The following is a 16,137-nucleotide window of genomic DNA, read 5'->3' as shown; positions in this document are numbered from 1 at the left end:
GTGGAGCGGACTTGGGCGGATTTTATGTAACGTACGTGAACAAACAACTGGAGTGTAGGCCCTACCTGATATCCCCGCTCTTGATTTTTTGTCAAGTATGTTTGGGTGGGGGCAGGACAATTTTTTTTTTTTAAATGGGGTATTTTATTTTTATCGCTCAAAAACAATGCTGGGTTTGGGTGTTATTTTTTTTGCCATCACTAACAATTCCCTTTTTTATTAAAAGCATTGTAAGGTTCTCTCTCTGGCAACACGAGAGCTACCGCCCCGGACCCAGTTAGCGGCAACTTGAAGAGAATCACAAGTGCATTGTCTGTCTTTTGTAAGTTCCAGTACGATCGAGATGCAAACAACGCCAGTGCGTTTTTGTAGTGTGGAAACCGCAGTGCAGTATAAGCGAGCATTATCATCGTGATGATCAACAATTCTCCAATTTTAATTGTCCCACTGATTGACACAAGGGGATCGAAAAGTGCTCGTCTTAACCGAAATCTCATGGAATCGAAGCTCGTATTAAGCATTTTTTTCCTCATAAGAATGGGCACAAATATGTCCGGACTGGTGAAATATGGACTGTGCCCATGTCCTCATGTCTGCAACGCTCTGCGGACCATCCGTGTTCTTTGCCTCAACTATGCATTGCTCTGAATGACAGACACATGGAAGGTCGAGCAGCAGGACAGTGAAAATGTGAACCTTATCTGTAATTTGGTTTCAAGTTAAATAAATGTAATTCCATTTCATGCATATCCTGTTCTGTTGTTCCTTTTGTTTCCTTCATTGTCCAGCGGCCCATAAATTGTTGCTCTTGTGTTGATAGCAAAAGGCCTATCCTGAACATGTGTTGGCAGTGTTTTCGGGTAGTCACAAAGAAAGGTCTGTATCCTATCCATGCATGGCTGAATATCTGTGAAAATTTCACTGAACGTGATGACCGATTGTTGGCCAAACAATAACCCTGGTCACCTTTCCCATTTTTGTGGGAGACAAGAAACAATCCAAAGGGACTTTTTTTTACTCACCCTGTATTGTCAAGTTGGTAAGCAATTTCAAACTGGGCATATTTTGCAAGAGCAATAATAGTTTACAGTTATATGTAGGGTGAAACACAAGGACGTTTACAGTTATATGTAGGGTGAAACACAAGGACGTTTTGCAGAGGTTACATTAAAAGACGGCTTTATTATTGTTGGATTGAAAGCCATTTAATCTCTGTTCACCTGTTTCAATATTCCTCAGAATGGCATCATGTGCTTGTACCCGTGGTCCAGCATGCTCAAAAGCAAATCCAAGCTTGAGAAGAGTAGAATTAGATTCCAGGATATTGGCAATTTCACATTCCAGCTTCTGGCCCATCTGGCAATTCTGCATATGTCAAAATGAAAATTGGGGGGGGGGGGGTCAAATTTCGATGAACTTCATTTTACCACTCAGATTTGTTAAAGTTGGTATATATATGCTTTTTGGGTGTGGCACCTTGAAAAATAGATTTTCAAATTGAATTGATAATATTCTAGTATTACATAAGTTATGAACTTTCCAATGCAACATTGAACGAAAAAAAAAAAATCGAACCATGACAAGTAATCAATTACAGTGGCACGTCGCTTTACACTGCTATACCAAACATTTGGCTACACTGAATATCGTCTTCGGCCCCCGATTTTTGTGTACAAAATGTACTGAACATTGTTGTTGAAGAATATAAACAGAAAGTGACAAGTGGCTATCATTTCCCCAAGGAATACAAGGGGAAAGCCACCTATTGCCATAGGTAATAAGCTAAAAAATTGTGTAATTACATAATTAAATTGTCGGCATGAGTTCAAAGTCATCTTTCAGTAACTACATGTATACCAGGGCATGCATGCAGGGCATGCAGGGCGAAGTTCTGAAGAGTGCTTTTTATTTAAAAGTGAGCATTGCCACCTTAAAATCGCTATACCGAACGATCGCTATTACGAACAATTTATGTGGATCCCGCGGTGTTCGTTATAGCGGCGTTTTGTCTAATGCCGGCAAGTTAAGCCACGATGGCCTTGGCGAAAGGCTACACGTAGCTATGCTCGGCGTTCCAGGAGCTGAAACGTCACTAGATATGAATATATTTATAGCATTTCGCTCAATTTTTTTCTGAACTGGAGCGTGCCATTTAAAACCACTTTTTAAAACTGTACAAAGGCCTGCAAAGCAAACAAGCAAATCTATTCGTTACAGGACATTATATTCCTTTAAATTTCATTCAGAAAAGAAAATTGAAAATTTGAAAAAGCACGTATATACCAACTTTAAAGAAACCATTTACTTAACTTTAGACAAATGAATTTATTTCATTTAAGAAAAGTTGAATGCAACCTCTTCATACCTGGTTTGCGATCCTGAGTTCAGTAATAGAAGAATTCTTCCTCATTGCTTGCATTATTGAATTGACACCAACTTGGGTGATGAAGTTGGATTCCACATTTAGGGAAGTCAACACGTTGTTCTGCCTGATGGATTCTGCTAGTATCTGTAATTAATGCAATCCACAAAATTTAATGTACATGTATTCTTTGAGATCTATCTATCATGTCGTACTCAATTTGCTGTTGACCAATGTTGAGCACAAAACTGTGCTGTGATGGTGTAGTTCACTTTTTCTAACAGCAGACATCTCAGAAGATGGTCCATTGTCTATGGAACGCCAAAGAGGCATTTAATGTGATCATCGAATCGGTGATGCACTTTTGCAATCGGTGATGCATATTCACGATCGGTGATGGACTTCTGTGATGGCGATCAACTTTTACTGGTGATGCATATTCACGAGCGGTGATGGACTTTCGTGATCAGTGAAGGACTTTTGCAATCGGTGATGGATTTTTGCGACCGGTGATCAACGACCGGTGAACCGTCACCGATTGCAAAGTCTATCACCGATTGCAAAGTCTATCACCGATTGCAAAATATCACCTATCGCAAAAGACCATCACCAATTGAATGCCTCTTTGGCGACACAAGAATGCCAAAGAGGCATTTAATCCGTGATGGACTTTGCGATCGGTGATGGACATTTGCGATCGGTGATGGACTTTCGCGACCGCGTTATCAGTTTTGCAATCGGTTGTTGTGTATTGCGTCCAATCATTGACCCGTTTCACACTGATTTATCAGTTCCTTGCTCCATGATATCACTGACTTGTTGTAAGAACTGGAGCAATATTTACAAATTTATATCATTTGTAGATTGTATTAAACTAGATAATGCATTAATTAATGTGGCCATTGCAAATGTGCAGAGACTTATAGTTTGCTTTTCCAGTATTTCATGCCTTTCGCTAGCCTAGGATAAGTCACTTCATGAATAGTACGTAACCGATGGAATTTTTGAAACATTTCTTGGCATCAATTAGTGATTTTAGCTGTATAGCCGACTACAGTTATTGACTTGCAGTTAAATTTATGAAGAAATTAGATTTGGTCCCATGGAACAGCATATACGCTTCCTTTATTACAGTTGAACACAGTTCAGTATTGAAAACTGTTTATGGGTTGAAGACTCATGGGTTGGAGCAATGTTTGAAGAAATGAAGGTTTGATGGAAGATTTGATGAAAGGAAGGTTGTGTACGTAATTGGGGGTGTTGCCAAAATTGGGTGTCTAGGTGTATAAAATAAAAGCATGGATGTGTGTTAACTTGGACACTGTCACACAAATGCACAGTGCCCTAGCAAGATGAATTATAGTACACTAGGGACACGTTTTGGTCTGGAGTTGTGAGAGGTTGCTATGGGGACCGCCAACCAGGCCTGGCCTGGAAGAGTGTTGAAGGTCGTCGAGGGATCCGGGACTGAAGTCAAGGGATCTTACACTAAATTGTACCATAGAGCTAGGACTAGACCCAAGGAGTTCGAACTTCCCGGGCTGAAATTCCAACCAATTAGCGTTATCTCTGGTGCATAGCCACAGCGCAGCGACCGCCCGCTGAGATCTCGTAAAATTTTACGACCGCAAGGTCCTTTGAGCAGTACGATGGTCGCCGCTTTTCGCTGGTAACCCACAGCCATTGAATCGACATCGTGTTGAAGCATGCTGTACTTAATATTCCTACGTCACTTCGCTGCATGCAAATTTCACACTGGAGTGGATATTCTTCAACAAACAAAACTCTAAGCATGTGCAGATTGGGCGAATGATCGACATGTAGTTGATGGCAATGGTGGATTGTTGTTGAAAATTGTAAGAGCTTTCGAACGATGTTTGGTTTGTCGAAATTGGTTTATTTCTCGGTGAGTTACGTTTCGTTTTGTATAATTTATTGCCCAAAATACACGTGTTATTAAACCTGATATTTTGAGTAAATTCACGAATTTTCTCGGCCGAAAAATGATTCATTTTGACGCACGTATGCTGGGCTTTCCATCGGTACCATTCACTTACGTATACAACCCTATCCAACTCGAGACCGATGTCCGAAAAAAATATGAATATCTTTTTCTGAACTACCATTGAAGCAGCATACGTGTGCAGTGATTGAGGGATACACTGAAGGATATGATCAAGTTTTTTTTTTCCAAAGATACAACACTGAATGTTCTTAAATTAAGTGGGGAGGATTTGCTTTTCCTTTTAGTTTTTATTACTAGTCACATTGTAAATACGAATATACATTCTCGAAATTAATTATTTATAACAGACTGGACTTTTTTGGGGAAGGGTCGACAGTATTTACTATTGCATGTTTTTTTATGTTGCTGTTTTAGTGTTAGGCCTAGTACTGTACCTAGATATTTTGGTTTGTTTTCTGATTTTCTGACAGGATAACTGACATTGACAAGTCATTGTCCAAACAAAATTATAAAAATATTTATTGTGTGGCCCAGTCATGTACATTGCAACAGGAATTTTTCAAATTTTTGATTTGCTTTAATTTGAAATTTTTTTTGGAATTGGAAATTTGGAAAAATGTTTGCAACCTGATGCCACTTCCGCGCTTGTGTACAATTTACAAAGTCCATGGAGAGTCAAGAATTTTTTTTTTCCTAAAGTATTTCCTAACAAACTTGGCAATATTTCTCAGTCCCAGATTCATGTCTTATCATCATTTTTGCAACAAATGACATTCATTGATATGATGTATGAAGAAAAAAGTGGCGTCAGGTTGCAACATTCTTTCCGGATATTTATTTAGACATCGCTGTTTTTTTTTAGTGAATGTTATTAAGCCATCTGCTGTCAAGCCACCACAGGCTCCTTGTGCATACATGGCAGTAGTGCAGGTTTGACTGCAGTTCGTGACAGGTTTTCGTTTGTTTTAGTTTTTCTCTCCAAAAAAAAAAAATGCTTTTTTTCACTGTATAAAATTACATCTTCAAATTCAATTAATTGCAGATATTTATATTTTTCTTATTCTGATTCTTAACTCTGGAGGATTTGGGAAATAAAGTCCAAACTTGGAAACGAGTATTATGAAGTCACAACAACAATGTTGGGTGCGGATCCAGACTGACATTTGTCACCGTGCATGTTCAGTACCCAGACGGCAAAATAGCGTTTACAGAATAATTTAGCTGGCGCCGGCTAAATATCAACTGCCTTTTTGATCCCATCTTTTTAAAGACTTTTTAAGTGATGTTTTTCAAGGGTTTTTTGGCGACTAGCATGTCATTGTTTGTCAACCATATCACATGACAGACTCAAAATATTAATCATGTATATGCTTATCTGTTCAAAAAATATCGAATAGTGAAATACCTCTTTGCCTTGAAGTTTCAAAATTAGAAACTAATCACAAGCTAAACCACAACGTAAAAAGCAAAATTTGCTAAAATTATAAATATGTCTTCCTTGAACATGTACTTAGATGCATTATGTACATGTACAGTCGTGCACAGTCATTCTAAACAAGTTACATGTATGATGTGTTTAAGTGTTTTCTCTCTTTTCTCTCTTTCTTTGCACAGGTTACATCAGCAATATGAATACAGCGTATTAATCTAAGGTTTCCAAGGCCAGTTACTTGTTCATGGGAACATTTTTCATGAGAGTGGCTTAATTGTTGCCTTCAAGTTGATTGCATTTTCCAGTGTTGCCTACATCCTAGCATGGTCTGAGAATTACTTTATATAAAGTAGTTCTAGTTTGAACATGGATGTACTCCTTCATATGAAAGAGGAAGTGAAGTAAGTTGTGGTGAAGGTTTTTAGTTTGTCATTAAGCGGAGATTTTTGAATGGTGTACATGTACGTGTATCTACATTTTGGCAAACAGTTTTTATGGGGCCTCAGAGCATCGAAGCATGGCAAAAAATGTAACAGCCCTGAAATGTATCTGTAGACTATGTGGCAACGATGGAGCAGTTAAGCCAGGAAGGACACCATATGCCAAAGAAGCCAATGCTGAGCTTATCAGACGAGCTTTGAAAGTTGACGTTGCATATGACATTCCCAGCATACATCCGCCTTTCATATGCCTCAGTTGCTATCAAAAACTGAAGTTATGGTGGGATAAGGAGAAGCGGCACAAGAAGGATAACACTTGCAACATACGGGTGTGTGCATTTGAAGATACTGCCTGTCCCCATTGTGATCTATCGTTGGTTTCTTTTCGAGATATCGCCAGTCAGCATGAATTGTTAGTATGGCAGGGGTCTCACTTTGTCCAAGCAATGAAGATGTTCCACAACGGCCAGCCATGTGCACTTATCAAGATGTTCCCGGACAAGTCATGGAATGTATCTGTTTGCAGTATTACAGTCGAAAACGGAAACACCACTCTTGAGGGCCTTCCCACTCACCTGCATCAAATCTCAGATATTGTGGCAGCTGTCCACGTTATCTCTTACAACGATGTCTGTGAAGGAGTAGATGAGTTTCCAGCTACTGTAAAGTCAAGGCACGGGATGAATGGGGAACTCCCAGTTACAATAACTGGTGGTGACATTGTTCAGTTTCATCCGTTCATGACAGTTCGCCACAAACAATGTGCCCTCTTGGTGCCAAAATCAGCCACCAGATGCCAAGTTTGTAAACTTCATAAGAGTGACCTTGCATCTTTGGATCACAGAAGGCTTACTGCAAAAAGTTCCAGCACAGATGTCAGCACTAGCTCCTCAACTAGGAATGATTTGTTGAGTCAGAAGGATCTGATCCAGAAAGCAAACCTGCTCAGCACAGAAAGAAATCAACTCAGGAGGAGAGTATCTATGATGACGTCGAAGATAGAGAGAATGGTGATGAAAGAGGGTACAGTTCTACCTCCAGACCAAGAGGATGAGTTACAGCTCTGCATCCAAAAAAGTGACAGTGCTCTGAAGAAGCTTTTGGGCGACAATTCTCCTGGATTTCTTCTCTGGGAGCAGCAAAAGAAAAGTGCCAGCACAGGAAAAGGTATGAGGTGGCACCCTGCTTTAATTCGCTGGTGCATTGCACTGCGTCACAAATCCACATCTGCGTACAACCTCATCAGAGACAGCGGTTTCCTGAAACTTCCTCATCCGAGCACTCTCCATCCATACTCTCATTTTGGGAACCCCCGCACTGGTGTCAATACAGACATGTTGACAAGAGTAATGAGGGACATCGACATCAAATCTCTTCCTGAGTACCAACTCAATGTCTCTTTGGCATTTGACGAAATGAAGGTGAAGACAAACCTAGTATACAACACACGTTCTGGTAGAATTGTTGGGTTCCTGGATGTGGGAGATATTGCGAACGCAATCAGTTCCTTTGAGAGGAAATGTCAAGGAGATGTTGATCCCCCTCTTGCATCGCACGTCCTTGTATTAATGATACGTGGTATCTTCCACTCGCTACATGCTCCCATTGCCTTCTATGCCACATGTGGGGTTTCAAGCTATCAGCTGCTGGCACTAATGGATGAAGCCATCATATTGCTGGAGACAGCAGGTTTTAAAGTTAAGGCCATGGTTTCTGATGGAGCATCACCAAACAGAAAGTTTTATCGACTGTTTGGTGAGAGTCAAGCCGATGGGACAACATATTTTGGTGTCAATCCAGGCCACTCAGCAAGGAAGGTTTACATGTTTTGTGATGTTCCACACCTGCTAAAACTACAAGGAATAACTGGGAAAATTCAGGATGGAACAACAAGACGAGGAACTTGCATGTGAGTAAGATTTGTCTCTCTTGGTAGGATTGTGATATCTTCTGATAGAAAGTTTACAACTAACAGGATTTGTTATTGTCGAGTTTGGTTTGGAATTTTCCCTTTATTTATTTTAGTTTTTAGAAATATCTAGCTTTTCTCCTGGTTTGAAAACTTTATTCGAATTACAGTGTGTTATTTAGTATCTGATAATTTTTCAAGTAAATTTGTATGAACTGCATTTCCTTTTGTTTCTATTTGTAATAAATTAGTTCCGCAAGCAAGACATCAAGTGGTCCCACCTGGTTGACTTGTACAGCACGGACGTTGGCCTGACAAGAGCATCTCCTGGTCTTCGCAAGCTTCACAAAATCACGCACGAGCACCTCCACCTGACACCCTCATTACGGATGCGGGTTTACATGGCTGCACAGGTATTTCAATTTTTGTTGTTGAAAATTAAGGAAGGGCTGTTGTCATGTTTCAGCAATTTTGGACTCCAAAAAAGGAAAGAAAGAACAAAAAATTCCAAAAGAAATAGAAGACATTGAAAGTCTAAATATCCTCCCCCTTAAATGATCTTGAACTTTATTTTCAAGCTTTGAATCATAATTTGCCTTTTCATTTAATGTTCAATTTCCTCTTTAAACAGGTTCTCAGTTCCACTGTGGCGAATGCCTTCCAGACCCAAGGGAGACATGACACAAAATCAACAGAACTGTTCATAAAACAATTTGATCAGTTCTTTGATTGCCTGAACGTGGCAAACCCCCATGATGGAAAACGCAAGCGGAAACCAGCCCTAGAGCCCTACACATCACCGAACGACTGGCGGTTCAAGGTAAAATCTGTTTTTAAAAACTCCATTATTAATCATCGAATGCCCATACAATGAATGAAATATGGCCATTTTCATGAACTAAAGAATTGGAGACCAGTGAGGGGTTTGCCTGTTAAGTATGTTTTACATGTACATGTATTTTGTTTCAGTCTAGCTTCTTAGTGTGTTTAGACAACAACTGTCATCCATTTTTTGATGTTCTTTGTCTTGCTTTCTGGTCTTCAGTTGCTTCAAGAAGATTTCCTCGGATTCTTGGATGAATGGAAGAAAGAGGCAGAGAGCCACCAAGATGTCGACAAGAATGTCCGGCAGAAGATGTGTCTCAGCAAAGAGACGCTCCAAGGCATCAGGATCACAAGTAAGTAGTGTGTCTTAAACTTCCTCTTCCTCCTTTTAAAAAAAAATCTAAAAGGATGTTCTTAAACTTCTCTCTAGTTCATTGAAATCTTTAGCCATTATGTATGAAAACTTGATCTACCACATCAGTTACATGATACTTTTATTCACACAAAAACAAATGTGAAGTGAACTTAAAGTAAGCTATTTCTGACCTCACCATTTTTTTGGCTTTTCTACTTACAGCTACTGAACATAATTAAACACTGATCAGAGCCAAGATTTTTTTTTTATTTTCTGCCTCCTTTTTATAAATTATTTCATTTTCAGTTCGCTCCTTCGTGGATCTCGGAAAAACTCTGCTGACCGAACCAGGCGGAGTACTTATTGACCGAGAAGTTTAGTCAAGAACCTCTTGAGGAATACTTTTCCAAGCAACGAGGCAGTGGGGGGAGCTCAAACAACCCAACTATGGAGCAGTTTGGGCATAATATGTTCGCACTCCATGTTGCATCTGCTGCCGTCAAGACATCGAAGAGGGGCAATGTTCGTAAGGCCCAGCAAGGACAAAGCTCCGTAGACCTGGACAGCACCCCTCTTCCTAAGAGACCAAAGAGTAAATATTGATTCTGATGGAAACAAGGTATAATTCTACCCACATCGAAAAAAAAACCGGATAATGCAAAAGTGCCCCAGATGTAAGCAGCCGGTACATCTAATACTTGTTAGCGATTGGGTTTGCTAATTTTTATCCTTGTATTTTTTTTAATTTGGGGTAAGGTATAAGTCCTTAAATACATTAAATCTGCTTTTTGGGGGACAGGGAGATTGTTGGGTGGGGGAAGGCCCAAGTCCTTTTTCGTTTTGCTTTTTTATTTTTTTATGCTTGATAAATGTAATTTAATATAGGGTCAGGGTATGTCATTCATCATCAAGTCGACTCTTGAGATATCCTTTTTTTTGTAATTAGGGATGAGGCATATCCCTAGAAATCCCTGAAAAGCTGCTGTCTGATGGGAGGGGGTGGAATGCTCAAGTCCTTTGTTTGTGTGTGTTAAGCTTGAATCATGTTAATGCACATTTGTACATGTATCTGGGTTTTTTTCTCTGCAGTAAGAGATTAGATTTCCCTAATACATGTAGTTGCCGAAGGGAAGAGGCTGAAGTCCTTGTTAATGTTATTCACGGTACATTGTATTTTTCTTAAATTGTCAAAAATTTCCCAAAAACTTGTCATTTTGGGGGGTGGGGGGGGGGGGCCCTGAAGTCAGGCATGTAGCGTAGCCAGGATTTGGTTTTCCCATTGCAAAATACAATTTCCGTTGTTCAACCCAATTTCGTTTTCCCGGTTTTGCTTTCAAATATCCATCTATTGGTAATCTGCAACTGTGCGTCCCCTATGCTATTGGCTGAAGTCCATTGACTTCAATTATTATGCATGACACACATGAAAGAAAATAATCACAGACATATTATTTTGTGTAAATACATACATGTATGTACATATTATATTTTTTAATTTCCGAGCCATATGTACAGTAGTAAAATAGTTGTTTTTGCTATGAAGTGCCATTACTCTCTACCTTATACATGTGCACATAGCCTTCAGTTGCCTTAAGATTTTTCCTTTATACATGTACACGTACACTTGTCCTCTAAATCTCAAGTTGGATGCAATTGATGTCAGAGCCCTTTTCATTCATACAGACATGATTTGACCCTGAAGGAAATATTAGAAAAAGTTCTTTGCAGACCCCCAAAAGTATAACTACAGTACAGAATGTGGAAAATAGAAAGAAGAACATGAAATGAAAGGGGGAAATTTGAAATCCTATTAAATTCAGAATAATATCATGGCTGTTCATGATCAAAACAGTTAACCCATATTTGGGTGGGTATGCCATATAAGCTACATGTAGCTCCTAGCTCTATGGGTAGACGTGCCTAAATGCATATCGGTGGATATGTACATGTACATGTACTTGATTCTATATAACGGATCACATCAGCGTGAAGTAGGACTTACTTTTGATTTAATTCTTTTCTGAGACCTTTTTCAGCTTTCTTGGAGATATTTTTTTCTGCCTTCTTGATTTGTAGGTAAACATTTATAAATGCATTTGTTCGAGTTTTAATATAACACTTGGCAATAATTTCCATCAATTTCTTTGATGGATCACCACTTATTTTATCTGCAATTAAACCACACCAGTAAGTTTGAACCTTGAAATCAGAGGCTATTTTTGTAAAAAGTGACTCCTTAATGTCAACTCCTTGAAGGCCGTCTAAATGTTCCTTTGTTAGAAATGAACGTGCTATAAATTCCATTGACCGAATGAAAAGATACACTTTATCTGAAACATTAAAAAGTCCACCTCTATTTTGCACATTGATCCATTCTCTGGTGTATTCAAGCAAGGTTTCAGCACATTTTACACTAGGAACTTGCCATGATGAAAGGAATTTGCAATACAGTTTTGCCGTAGGATTTATTTGTTTTTGATATTTTTTTAGAAGTGCAAATGGAATGTATCCAGCAACATATCGTAGAACTTTCTCTTCAACTGTATCTAAAGGTTCCTGTGTTTTATTACATGCTTGTTCTGGACAATCAGTACTATTCCTTGCTTTAATCAAGCGAGCGTATACAGAGTGAAATAAAAAATTTAACGTTATAAGATTGTGCTCTCCAGGAGTATAGATACTTAAATTCCTCAATAGATCTTGCCATTGTTTGAGGAGAGAATGACTTGCTCTTTTGAAGCCAACCCACATTGCTTCATATACCTCTGGCTTTAACTTAGTTGTACTGTCAACTTTTGCGTAAGTTTCAGGAGTTATCGCTGAGTCCCATATTAAAACCATACAGGCACAGCAGAACTCCGCGAACGCAGTGTTGTCAAGGCATGATGTCAGGAGGTGGGTCACAATGGCCAATGATTGCAATGCTGCTAGGCTGTCGACATTGAAAATCAGGTGCTCTTCGGCATCTGCACATGCTACCATCGCCATCGATACTGTCGGCTTTTGATCACAAATACAGTATTTGTCTTCGTTTTGGTCATTCACAAATACTGACGAAACATCTTCGCCGACCGTTGGATCAAAATCCTCATCAGACCAGTCCGAAAAATCGTCCGGAACGTCGAAATTGTCTTCGCAAATTTCAGCGTAAGTTTCAGGAGTTATCGCTGAGTCCCATATTAAAACCATACAGGCACAGCAGAACTCCGCGAACGCAGTGTTGTCAAGGCATGATGTCAGGAGGTGGGTCACAATGGCCAATGATTGCAATGCTGCTAGGCTGTCGACATTGAAAATCAGGTGCTCTTTCATTGCAAGAAGAGAGTCTTGGAAGAAAGATGGGGCATTTCTCACAGCATCTTCTTGTGTGTACTTCGCCTCTGGTCTTGACAACACTTTAGCTGCAAAAAAGAGAAAAATACAGATTAAATTAAAAAAAAAACACAATTTTGTATTTATGGCCAGCCCTAACCCTCGAGGCTTAGATTAAATCACAAAGAATCTTCTTGGAATTGCCACTGTTGGGGATAAAGGAAGTTTCATTTCAAAAACCTGCAAACAGTTTCAGGGTTTTATGCCGACACGAGAAAATTTGCTTTTCAGCAAGGACTTGGAGATTTTTGTTCATCATGAACCCATACACCTTTAGTGATTTTTCAATACAAATCTACAATAAACATGGGAAGCAACTTACCTCTTTTATTTTTGCTCTTTTCCCCTTCTGCTTTCTTTGACGGCATATCCACGGACGTACACGTATCCTCCACAACTCCTTGCTGACAAGATGACCTGGCTGCCATGCCTGTAAAAGTTTAAAATAAAATTAGTAGGCCGAAACAATCTGAAATTTTCCCACATATGCTATCGTAATACAGGCGTAAATGTAGGGAAAGATTCCCATATCTGGCCATCATTAATTTTTCCTTTCAGTGACGTATCAGCCATCAAAAAGTGATAAAATGTCTCAAGTTTAAAAGTCAAAGTTAGCAGGGAAAATATTGAAGTGGAGAAATGTTGCAACTTGAGGCCACTTCGGCAGTTGTGTACAAAGTCTAAGAAGAGTCAAGAAAATTAGGAAATAAAACTCAGTCCCAGATTTATGTCTTATTATCATTTTTGCAATGACTGACCTTTATTGAGATGATATATATGAAGAAAAAAAGTAGACATTTTTTCCCTTCGAAGTATTTCCTACTGAGAAAAATTAGAAATTTTCAGACCAGTCTCATCGCTCATTTTCATACGGTTTGTGCACAGCATGCACAGGGTGAAAAGTGCTGGCCAGATATGGGAATCTTTCGAAAAGTATAAGTAGTCCAAAACAGATGCTCTTTATTGCAAAAAATCACACTTTTTCACCTGATGCTGAAGGCCTACAATTTTCACAGATCCAACCCTCCGGGACAACGCATCTGCCGTCCGCGTCCATCGGTAGGCCTGCACACTCGGGATGGTACCATTTCACTGCACATTCGGCATCTGCACATGCTACCATCGCCATCGATACTGTCGGCTTTTGATCACAAATACAGTATTTGTCTTCGTTTTGGTCATTCACAAATACTGACGAAACATCTTCGCCGACCGTTGGATCAAAATCCTCATCAGACCAGTCCGAAAAATCGTCCGGAACGTCGAAATTGTCTTCGCAAATTTCAGCGTAAGTTTCAGGAGTTATCGCCGCCATGTTGGATAAGCACTGCCGGTCATGAACGCGCATGCGTAGTACCGAGGACGTCGCGCCCGAGGCGCAGCAGCGCCCGGCCAAGCGCGCTAATTGGTGTTTAGATAAGGGTCGTAAAACAGAGCGATTGTGCCGCAGGGCAGTGTCGGCGATCATCCTTGTACTTTTGATGTCTTGGAGTTCGAACTCCTTGGGTCCTAGCTCTATGATTGTACAGACATGGTCTAAGCTAAATAATAAGGGAAAACATATTTTCTAAACCTAGAGATGATTATGGTACAAATTAAAGACAAAACATAAGAAAAGGAAAATAATTCACAACGTCCGCTACTAGCTATTATCGTTAATTTATATAATTACCTGGATGCAGAGTTTTTAATTGCTTATATGTTTAATGAATCAATAGTCAATGGTATGTTTTTCTACAAGAGTTTAGATTATTTTCATTTTTAAAATTTGAAATTATTATTCATTTTTTCCGGTTGTGTACACTGTAAAAAAAAGTTGGGCAAATGGGTTGATAATTCGACCAATGATGGTCGATTTATCAACTGCCTACAATATACACTCTAGTCTTGCTCAAATTGTTCCTCGCCAATAGTTTGACAGTTTTTACCTAATTCAACCCAATATAAGGTAATTTCATGCTGTGTAAATTACCGTTGCCCAACAATTGCAATGTTGGTAGTCTCGTCAGAGGGGCAAAATAACAGATTTTCCCACTGTGGTCTTAGACATACAATGAATACTCATAATAGTTCGATAAACCACTTGGTTTATCGAACTATTATGAGTATTCATTGTATGTCTAAGACCACAGTGGGAAAATCTGTTATTTTGCCCCTCTGACGAGACTACCAACATTGCAATTCTCTGCAGAATACTTCCATATCAACTTTCACTACTTCATTATTATTCATATAAGGTTTTCTTCCAGCTGACTGACTTTGTTTTATCACCCCGGCCTCTGCATTATCCTTTTGTGGTTTGCCCAGGAATGCGAGGCCAAGCAAACATCAAGTGGATCTATGGACGGGTCAAGCTCGAGTAATATCCGTTTGGGTTTTCTAGCCACCAACAACAGAACACACTGTGTAAAGTTTCTTAAAAGGGAAGGGTTTTTACAGCACTGGCTGCGCTCTGTTGTCGTGGATCAAAATCGTTTTTCACTCATATTCCACGATAAAGTTGACTGGAAGTTGTTAAGTTTAAAACACCCCCCCCCCCCACACATTTTTGTCACATGACGTTGTTTTTTTTACTTGGGCTTGGCCTCCTAATATGCGGATAAATCACCTGTTGCTTTGTGTTATTGGCTTATCATTATTTCCTTGTAAACAAAACAAAGGACTGAGCTCAATTATTGCACTTAACAACTTGTGGAAATTTGAACTCAACTCACATTCCAAGATCTTATGGTAAAGTAATGTATTCCCTTGCTTGTATGACAGCTGTTGTTGGATTTTTTTTCAGTAGCCCAGAAATATTAAACATGTACCCAGAGTCATCAGTATTTTGGCCGAGCTTGTTTAATTGTGGAGTGCAAACAAACAGAAAAAACATTCGCTATTCAACCCAAATGGTTACATATTCTTTCACTAATAAATAATGATTCACCGGTGTGCATAGTCTTTTTGGGGGGGGGGGTACTTACACATCGGAGTTTTCAAAGAAAAACATTGAATAATGTTTTTAAAAAAAAGCAAAATAAAATTTCTGAATAGGACTACAACCACAACAGTAACCTATGTAGTCAACCCGACAAAAAAAGTCTCTGCACATTCGCAATGGCCACATTAATGCATTAACTAGTTTAATAAAATCTACAAATGATGTAAATTTGTAAAAATTACTCCAGTTCTAAAGTTGGTAATATCATAAAGCCATGGTGATATCATGGAGCTAGGAACTGAAAAATCAGTGTGATAAATGCAAATGATTATAACGCAACACACAACTGATTGCATTTGCAAACCTGATCACACGGTCGCGAAAGTCCATCATGACCGACATGACCGATCGCAAATGTCCATCACCGATCGCAAAGTTGATCACCAATCAAGAAAGTCCATCACCGATCGCGAAAGTCCATCACCAATTGCAAAGTTGATCACCAATCAAGAAAGTCCATCACCGATTGCAAAGTTGATCACCGGTCGTGCAA

The 16,137-nt window shown here is 39.3% G+C and overlaps 1 protein-coding gene across 2 annotated transcripts in view; it reads right to left on the bottom strand.

Annotated features, from left to right (window-relative positions):
* The window catches only part of LOC119745900 (tropomodulin-2-like), a 106,351-nt gene that overhangs the window by 15,408 nt on the left and 74,806 nt on the right, over positions 1-16,137 (bottom strand). Inside the window, exons 8-9 of one of the 2 annotated variants that reach the window (XM_038222578.1) lie at positions 2,366-2,509; positions 1,221-1,365 (exon numbers count right to left, since the gene is read on the bottom strand). In XM_038222578.1, the coding sequence (XP_038078506.1) occupies positions 1,221-1,365; positions 2,366-2,509 (289 nt within the window). Of the gene's footprint in view, positions 1-1,220; positions 1,366-2,365; positions 2,510-12,598; positions 12,691-12,983; positions 13,092-16,137 lie in introns of those variants that run through there. The other variant, XM_038222579.1, reaches the window with a different exon arrangement.

The sequence above is a fragment of the Patiria miniata genome, unplaced genomic scaffold (genome assembly GCF_015706575.1).
Source record: "Patiria miniata isolate m_02_andy unplaced genomic scaffold, ASM1570657v1 HiC_scaffold_7, whole genome shotgun sequence".
NCBI lineage: Eukaryota > Metazoa > Echinodermata > Asteroidea > Valvatida > Asterinidae > Patiria > Patiria miniata.
Note: the sequence above shows the minus strand (reverse complement) of the source record. Positions and strands in the feature narration are given on the sequence as shown.